The 9,696-nt window shown below is 57.0% G+C and overlaps 1 protein-coding gene across 1 annotated transcript; it reads left to right on the forward strand.

The window, feature by feature from the left end:
- Positions 1–546: 546 nt before the first annotated feature.
- Positions 547–7,899, forward strand: HCRTR1 (hypocretin receptor 1). Its single transcript, XM_020290078.2, has 7 exons — positions 547–773; positions 963–1,141; positions 2,263–2,506; positions 2,867–2,982; positions 4,616–4,839; positions 5,856–5,977; positions 7,709–7,899. Exons 1-7 carry the CDS (start codon positions 575–577, stop codon positions 7,897–7,899), a joined length of 1,275 nt encoding a protein of 424 aa, XP_020145667.1. The 5' UTR covers positions 547–574.
- Positions 7,900–9,696: the final 1,797 nt, after the last annotated feature.

The following is a 9,696-nucleotide window of genomic DNA, read 5'->3' on the forward strand; positions in this document are numbered from 1 at the left end:
ATATTTGCAATCGGAGTGGCTTCCCCTCCCATGTCTGTGGTGTTTGATGGGTTCAGACAGACCTGGCTTAGCAGCTTTGTGACCCTGAGCTAGGGGGCGCAACCTCTCTGAGCTTCCGTCTCATCTGCAAAGCAGGACTCCCTAATCATGGTAACCAGCAGTCCCTGAAGTCGCCTTCCCTTGCCAGGGTCCTGGTGACGAGCATTCGAGCTGGAACTCATCGCCACAGTCCTGCGAGGTAGGTACGGTTACTGCTCCCGGGACAGATGGGAGAACCAAGGCTGAAAGAGGCAAGGATGTACCCAAGGGCAACCTGTGTGGAGCCGGGATGCAACCCAGGTCTTGCTTCAATGATGTCACGACCCTGAGACTTAAGAGGGAGCTTATATGCAAATACCTGGCACACTCCCTAATGTGTCCTTCCTTCTTTCCTTCCTTTCCCCACCCATCCCTCCCTCCCTTCCTTCCTTCAGGAAGTGGGTCTAGGACCCCACAAACCTGGGTGCAAGACCTCAAGGGTGGCAGGCTGAGGGCTGGCCCGGGATGCGCCCCAGCTGCCACGGTTCCTGAGCTCATGGAGCCCTCCGCCACCGCAGGGGCCCAGATGGGGGTCCCCACTGCCAGCGGGGAACCGTCCCCGGTGCCTCTAGACTATGAAGACGAGTTTCTTCGCTATCTGTGGCGTGATTATCTGTACCCAAAGCCGTACGAGTGGGTCCTCATCGCAGCCTACGTGGCTGTGTTCCTCGTGGCCCTGGTGGGCAACACGCTGGGTAGGTCTAGGTCTTGCCCTGTGGTGCTGCAGCCTGGAGGGGGTCCTGGGCCTCGCCTGCGCCCACCCCCGCCTGCCCTTACCTCCAACTCCAGGGGTAGTGGGAGGGGCGGGGGCTGGCTGGTGGGGCGGGGCTAGGGTGGGCGTGGCTCTGCCACCCGCTTGACCTCACCCCGACCCCACCCTGCAGTCTGCCTGGCTGTGTGGCGGAACCACCACATGAGGACAGTCACCAACTACTTCATTGTCAACCTGTCTCTGGCTGACGTGCTGGTGACAGCCATCTGCCTGCCAGCCAGCCTGCTAGTGGACATCACCGAGTCCTGGCTCTTTGGCCATGCCCTCTGCAAGGTCATCCCCTACCTACAGGTGAGCTCTGCCCCACCCTTCCCCACTCCCTGTCACACCTGCACAAACCTTACGGCCTTACACAGGTCTCAGTGACCCTCAGACTTGCCTTCCAGACAGGTCACAGTGGCTCAAGACCTCTTTAGTGTCATTCTCTGCTGCCAGCGAGGGTGGGCCACCGGGTCAGACACTCAGGACACAGACACAGCCCCACATACTCATACAGCGGTCCCCTCCTGGTCACACGCACAGGCATATACATGGACACATGCAGATGCATACAGTCACCTCCAGGTGCATGGGCACACAACAGAGGAGAGGGGCACAAGCCCACAGTGACACATATACAACATGCCGGGCCCGCTCCCTGATCCCAAGGGGGGAAGATCTGGGGGGGCCTGGTGGAAACAGCCTGCTCCCTTCCCTCCCCCAGGAGTAGGAACCAGGATGTCCAGATGGGGTTAGTGGGCTGGAAGAAGGGCTGGCCAGAGGCCAGTGTTTACTCTCCGTTGTACCCTTCCACCCTCTCCCTGCACCCCAGAGAGCAGGGCACCACTGGAGACAGTGCCCACACACACTTCTGGCTCAGAGTCACCTCTGCCTCCTGGAGTGAGGACTCCTTTTCCTAACAGCCTGGGGAAGGGATGGCACCCCAGGGCAGAGAGAAATGCCTCCTGGACTTCCCACTATTTGGAGGTTTTCTACTCACCTGATTAATTCTAGTGACCCTGAGCATGGGGATTACAGACAAGTGAGGTCCGTGTCTCACCTACATGGGGGTAATAGCCCCCACCTGGTAGGGCTGTTGTAAAGATAATGAGAACAGTGCCTGGCACATAGTAAGTTCCATAAATGTATGCTATTATTCATAGTACGGGGCACCTACTATGTGCCAGGCCTGGAGCGGGGTGTTTTCCGTACGTTATTTCACTTACTCTCCTAAGAATCCTGCCAGGTAGACGGTATATTCCTGTTCTGCGGATGAGGCTCTGAGAGGGTGAGTGATTTGCCAGTAAGTGGTGGAGTCAGGATTTGCACCGCACCTGGCTCCCTGGTATCCCTGTGCTGTGAGCCTTGTCACTCACCCACCCCCATGTCTGAGTGGCCCCCAAAAGGACTCACGTTGCGTCCCCACGGGGCAGGCCGTGTCCGTGTCTGTGGCAGTGCTGACTCTCAGCTTCATCGCCCTGGACCGCTGGTATGCCATCTGCCACCCGCTGTTGTTCAAGAGCACGGCCCGGCGCGCCCGTGGCTCCATCCTGGGCATCTGGGCCGTGTCGCTGGCTGTCATGGTGCCCCAGGCTGCTGTCATGGAATGCAGCAGTGTGCTGCCTGAGCTAGCCAACCGCACACGGCTCTTCTCTGTCTGCGACGAGCGCTGGGCAGGTAATGTTGGAGCCTTGGGCAGGCATCCCTAAGGTGGGCAACTCTGGGATGCTTACCCCTTGGGCAGGTGTCTATTAGGGGCACTTCCAGGGTGGGTATGCCCCTAGAGGACACTGGGCATCTACCAGGGATACGCCCAGCATGGGTGTCTCCTCTAGTGTAGATATCTGGTAGGGGTCCTTCCAGGATGGACACCCCCAGGTTGGGCAACTCCAGGGTCTCTGTCTACCTTGATGCCTGTATGGGGTCCAGCTGCCCCTAGGCCTTGCTTTGGCCCTATGTGGGACAGGGTGGCAATGCTAACCAGGGCAGGCTGGGGCTTGCAGAGGGGTCTGATACTTGCTTCTCTTGGCCCTGCAGATGACCTCTACCCCAAGATCTACCACAGCTGCTTCTTCATTGTCACATACCTTGCCCCACTTGGTCTCATGGCGGTGGCCTATTTCCAGATCTTCCGTAAGCTCTGGGGCCGCCAGGTGAGGCCCACTCTGGTGTCACTGTCTGGGCTAGGCGGGGGCGGGGCTGCTGGTCTAAGGGAGTGTTCTGCCTTCAGAACCTGCCATCCTGGCTGCAACCAGAGAGAGACAAAGCCCAGAGACACATTGAACTCAAGTTCGAAAGTGCTAGTGGCTACCTGGAATAGCAGAGTAACTCACGCCCTGCTCCGATTAGCAGCTGCCATTTACTGCGCCACTCACACCCAGCTGGTCTTGCATCCTCTTACCACCCTATATTAATGTCATCCCCCACCTACATATGACAAAACCAAGACCCAGAAACTTCCCTCAAATCACTCAGTTAGTGGGTATCAGATCAGGGACTAAAACCCAGATCTGTGGGATTCCAATGCTCAGTTTACACAATAATAATAGCAACTCCATGTTACTTGCCAAATTAGGCACTTTGCATTGATGTCTTAACAACTATCTAACAAAAGAAGCAATTTTACCGACTTCACAACTGCCTGATAAGGGCAACAAACTTGCCAAAGCCAGTGAGTGGCAGAGCCCTTCTGCTTCTGGGCATGTCTCCATATAGACTGCCCCACAGTGCGTTTCAGGGGGTTTTGTGGGGGCGGGGTGCTCAGGGGCCCTTGGTGCTAGCTCAAATGAGTCTTGGGTCGGTGCCTGGGCAGGGGGAGGATGCAGGCCAGAACACGGGCAGGCTGGGGAAGGAACGTTCACACACATTCCACATCACCTACACCCCGCAGACGGTTCTGCCTCGCACCGGGCCATGCAGGGCAGTGGGTGGGGAGAGCACTGGCTCACACCCAGCCCCTGCCTTGGAGGAGCGCCCAGTAGTGCGGGGCCCTTCCTGGCTGGCCAGCCTTGCAGTCCACCAACACTTGCATCTGCTCCTCACAGACCCCCAAAGAGCGGGGCACAGGCACTATCCAGACGGGAAACCGAGGCTTAGAAAGGAAAGGGAGTTGGCTGGTGAATGTCTGAGCTGGCCCTGGACCCCAAGTTTCCTGAACTCTAGCCCCATGCCCCTCTGTGGTGGGGTGATGTGGGGGTCTAGTGGTGGGAGAGGCTTTGAGGATGTCTGCAGCTGCTCCAGGAGCCCAGAACCACCCAGGCTTATAGGCATTGACCCAGGTGGGAACCCGCGCTCTGAGGTCCAGGCCGTTCCATGTTGCCCACCTGCCCACCCCTCCTTGCCCAGGCCTCCCCCAGTGTGGTTTGAGCCAGGGAGGCCCAACTCACTCCCACCCCTACCCCCCAAAGATGGAGCTGGAGATTTAAAGGTGATGGATGGGCAGCTGTGAGGATGTTCAGACCCCAAGTTGTGGCCTGGGGCCTTATCAAGAGTCCCCCACCTTTCTGAGTCTCAGTTGCCTCATCTATGACTAAGAGCCAACATTCCTTTCCAAAGGCATGTTGTAGGAGGTTGCAACATGAGCTCATGGAAAATGAAAGTGCACTGTTCACTCTCAAGTCTGAGAGTTAGTCTTTATCATAAATATTAGGTCCCTTGCTATTGCAAGGGACTGTTCCCCTTTGCCCAGCTCCACCCTGCCCCAGTGTCCAGCCCAGAGTGGGCCAGCCAAAGACAGCAGCGCTCCTAAGGGTGATGCCCACTGCTGCTGTCGTGTGTGCTGGACAGATCCCCGGCACAACCTCGGCCCTGGTGCGGAACTGGAAGCGGCCCTCAGAGCTGGAGGACCAGGGGCAGCGCCTGAGCACAGAGCCTCAGCCCCGGGCCCGTGCCTTCCTGGCCGAGGTGAAGCAGATGCGAGCGCGGAGGAAGACGGCCAAGATGCTGATGGTAGTGCTGCTGGTCTTTGCCCTCTGCTACCTGCCCATCAGTGTCCTCAATGTCCTCAAGAGGTGAGAGCACGGGGGGGGGGGGGGTCGTCAGGGGTGGGGAGAAGTTTTGGGGTCAGAGGAAGGGGCTCTCCTTGCTTTGGGGAAAGACCTGGCTGTACCACATCTCCACTGTGTGACCCTGGGAGGCAGGTCGTTTCTCTTCTCTTCATTTGTAAAATGAATGGAAATTCACACATTCATTCACTCAACCATCAGATTTTATGGGGCTGGTACAGTGAACAAGTGCATAAGATGGACAAGTAAGTCCCTGCCTGCATGGAGGCTACAGTCTGGTGGGAGAGAAGGGAAGGGAAGTCAGTAGAAAAATCCATGTGTATGAGGATGTCAGGCAGTAATAATTGCTATGAAGAAAAACAAAACAGGGAAAGAGGGTGGACAGTGACAATGACAGGGGCTGGTGGGGTCTGGAGTTTTGTTTTAGATATAATGATTTTTTTAGCAAAAGCCCACTCCAAGGAAATGACATGTGAGCAGAGACTTGAAGGAAGTGGGAAGAAAGAGCCATGCAGGTGTCTGCAGGGACTCTAGGCGGAGAGACACTGGGACACAGCAAATGGGTGACATAGGGTGCCAGGGAAGGAACATGGCCTACTGGACAGGAGACAATCTCACTTGGAGCTTGTGCTCGGCTAGTTCCTGGCTGTGTGATTTGGGGCATGTCACTTTACTTCTCTGAGCCTCAGTTTCCCCGAGAAATGGAGGATGTTTGTGACTCATGTTGCTGCAAGGGTGGATGAGAAGTGGCTGGGGATCCTCCCAGGGGATCAGATAGCCAGTGACTGAGCAGATATACCCTGGTGCCTGTCCCCAGGCCCACTGTGGTCACACGCTCTGTGCTCGAGGCCCCAAAACTGGTGGAGATCTCAGATCCAGAGGCCCAGGAAAGGGCTGCCCAGTGGACGGAAGGGTGTAGTGGGAACTCCTGCACTTTATAGCTTGAGTTCTAACAAGCAGCACCCTCCCAATACACACATACACAGCTACCCCATTTCTGACTGCTGTCCACCTGGTCCTAGGGTGTTCGGGATGTTCCGCCAAGCCAGCGACAGAGAAGCTGTGTACGCCTGCTTCACCTTCTCCCACTGGCTGGTGTACGCCAACAGCGCCGCCAACCCCATCATCTACAACTTCCTCAGTGGTGAGTGGGCTGGCGAGGCAGTGACTGAGGGTGGCCAATAGTCCCAGGGACAGGTCTCCCCATCCCCAACCCAGGGCCCAAATAAAAGATGGGGGGTTGAGGTGTACCTGCTGTCTGCTGGCACTGTGACTCTGCTCTGGAAGCCTCACTCAGAGGAGCTCTGGTCCGAGTGGGAGACAAGCCACACTCCCAGCAGTGGCCAGCACCCAGGATCCCGTCTGGCAGATTCTGCAGACCAGTGAGTGGAAGGGCAGGGGCTAGGCCAGCTGCCTCTACTCGCACTCGGGTGCAGGCAGAGCAGGACCTCCGATCGGCCCCTCTGGATGCCACGGGCAGCGGAGTCTGTCTTCCCCAGAGGGAGCCCGGCCTGTGGGAAGAGGGCCCGGGAGCCCTGGCCTGAGGGGATGATTGCACAACCCGGGTAAGGGAGGGTCACCAGCAGAGACAGCCCAGGCCTGGGACAGGGCTTCCCCTGCCCAGCTAGACACACATGGGCAGAGTGGTCAGAATCTTGGGGGCTGTCCCTGGAATCACCTGCCTCCCACACCAGCCCTCCCACTCTCCCCTCTGTAAGTCCTGGACCCCTAGTTCCCGACTCCCACTCCAGGCCTCCTCTCTCTGCTGTGCCACAGTTCCCATCCCTTCCTGCCACCTCCCAGTCACATGGTGGTAATGGCCCAGCACCGTCCCCGCTACACCCATCCCCCCAGCTCGGCTCAGCTTAGCAGAAGTGTGACTCACCAGGCCTCTGACTTTGGGACTAGGCTTCTAAAGAACTGGTCCAGATGACTGTTCAAGCCTGGACACAAATAATCTTTGAGAAATTATTAAAAAGTTAAAGAAGGGATTGGGGTCAGCAGTATAACCCTCATTGAGACTCACGAATTACTCAGCAAAGCCTGCCCGCTGGTTTCCAGCTCAGAAGAGAGCAGGGGAGGGGAGGGCAGCAGACGCCCGGATGCACGTGACTTGTCTGGCCTACATTTGCTGAGGACCTACTGTGTGCTTGCCAGCGCTGGCCAAGGAGAGGCTGGCAGGCTGATGACACACGATCACGGAAGTTTCAGTTCCAGACAAAATCTGTTTCCCTGGGATACACGGGCTGAACAGGTGGTGTAGTGGTCCCTCCTTCCCCACTCGGTCCTCTCCTTTAAAAGGGCTTTGGAATTAGTTAGAACCAGGTTTGGCTCCTGACTGGGTGGCCTTGGGCAAGTTACTGAATCTCTATGCGGTCTCGTCTGTAAAGTGAAGATAAAAGACTCAAACCTGTCGGGGTGGTGGGATGCTCTAGGGGACAGAGGCTGAGGCACCCAGCACAGTGCCTGGCACAGCATGACTGCCATACGCAAGGTGGCATCTGCTATCATTTTCATCATCATAGGGCAGAGATGGGAAAAACCTAGCAACAGCTAGCAGGCCCTGATCCCTCTCCACGTACACACCAAAGAGGGCAGAGGTGACCCGAGGCCCCTGAGCCAGACACCACGTTTGAGCCAGGCTCTGAGCCAGAGTGCAGTCAAGGAATCAGATGACAATTGCATTTCTCCTCGGGAACCTCTGTCCTCACTCTCCCTGGCAGAGGTTGCCTGGGGCTCTCCATCCCAGCTTTACCCCTCCCTCTCTGCCCTCTCTCAGGCAGTTTGGCTGGAGCTGCGTGGGTGGCCCTGGGCTCAAGGCCCTTTCCTGCTGCATTTGTCTCCTTATGGCTGTGTCTTTTGTCTCCCAACCAAGGCAAATTCCGGGAGCAGTTTAAGGCTGGCTTCTCCTGCTGCCTGCCTGGCCTGGGTCCCTGCGGCTCTCTGAAGGTCCCCAGTCCCCGCTCCTCTGCCTGCCACAAGTCCTTGTCCTTGCAGAGCCGGTGCTCCGTCTCCAAAGTCTCTGAGCACGTGGTACTCACCAGCGTCACCACAGTGCTGCCCTGAGTGAGGGCTGCCTTGGAGGCTCCAGCTCTGGGGGTGCAACCTGTTCCCTGCCCAGGCTGCTCTCTGGCTCCTGGGGGATCCACTCATACCCCTCAAGGAAAGACTGCTGGATGTGGTGAGAGGCCTGGGCTCCAGTGCTGGCTTTCTGCCTGTGTGACTCTGGGCAAGTCACTTCCCGTCTGAGCTCAAGGCCCCTAAGCAGGGTTGATGTGAGGATTAAGCATGCTCAAGAAAGTGGAAAGTTCTCTGTAAACTGTGAAGTATTGTGAACATGATTACTGTACTTCTCTCACTTGGCCATACCCCAAGGTATCATCCAACCCCATTATCCTTCTGGGGCCGGGCCTTCCTCCCAGAGACCCCTTTCCTACCCGATTACAGGCCTTCCTTGGGGTCTGCTCTAAAAATCCCAACAGGCATTTCCATCTGGTCCAGTGGCTCCCTAAAGCCCAGGGCTGCACTTGGCCAGCTGCTCAGATGCTTGTGTGAACTAACCCGGGCCCAGCCCTTCTCCAGAGAGCCACAGCACAGCCCCACCCTCGCCAGGTGCCGAGTGCACACACTATAGACTGGACCTTGTTGGCTTTGTGGTGTGATAAAACACTCTCCATGGCCATTTGGCACGGAGGCCAGCAGCCCGAAGCAATTGTAATTAAAAGCCTGGCACTGAATGTTCCCTTTCCTTGTCATTGCACAAAATCTGTGCTGCTTAGGTTAGGAGCAGAGGAAGATGGGGAAGCTGGGGGGAGAGGAGAAGGCAAGAAGGCACTGGAATGCTATTATTTGCTGACCTCCCACCCCCACTCCACCGGACTCCAGATGGACACATAGCCAGGCCTCAGAGCACACACAATGCTGCCTCCTCAGGCAGTGCCAATCATGCGATGCCCAGAAACTCGATCCTTGACACATCTGTCTGCTCACAGGCCCAGTGGCCTGTGGAAGGTGGGAGGTGGGGGTTAAGGTGGGCAGATAGCAGGTTGACAGACTGATTTACTGTTATCTTTGCCTTCTTGGAAATCAGGGCCTGCATCTATTTTCTATGAATTCAGATGATAAAAAGAGAAAGCCACAGACTTGGCCAGACGTGCTCCGTCTGCCACTGAGATGATTACGGGGCTGCCAAAGGCCCCGATCCTCGTTGCCGGAGCAGGACGTGGAGCACAGGCTGAAGTGCTACTCTGCTGGGAGGAATGGAGACAGCTGGCAGAGGCCACCTCAGCTGTGCGCACCACCAGGCCTGCTTAACTTGATTAATGGAGCTGCAGGCCCCCTCTGACCTCACTCGTCAAGAAGCGGGGCACAGCCATGGTGCTGCCAGGGCCCCAGCCCAGGAGTGCTTCAGCACCCCTCCTCTCGGCATCCTGCTTTACCCAGAGCAGGTGGAAGGTGTGGTCTCAGTATGTCACCCGCCCTCCGGCTGACTCACCAGCCCAGCTTTCTGTGGATGGTGTAGCTGGTGCCAGGAGGGATGGGCTGTCCTGCCCATTCCACCCTCCCCCTGGCCTTAGATCCAAAGCTGTTGGCACAGTCGTAGACAGGCTTGGAGGTGCAGTGTGCAGAATGAGGTGTTGAGGGCTGGCCCCCAAGCTCAGAACCAACTGTGCCCACAAGATCAACTCAGGTCTTGGGCTCCTCAGCCCCAGCTGAGCACAAAGGTGAGTGGCTCCGGCTGGCACCATTGGGTTTCAGCAGACACTTGGCTCAGTAGGAACAAAGAAATGATAGGAGCTTCTTCTAATGGCTGCAGTTCTACTCTACTTCCTGCTGGCTGAACCCAGCACCACAGTAGGCCTT

This window comes from Microcebus murinus, chromosome 2 (assembly GCF_040939455.1).
Source record: "Microcebus murinus isolate Inina chromosome 2, M.murinus_Inina_mat1.0, whole genome shotgun sequence".
In the NCBI taxonomy this organism is placed as follows: domain Eukaryota; kingdom Metazoa; phylum Chordata; class Mammalia; order Primates; family Cheirogaleidae; genus Microcebus; species Microcebus murinus.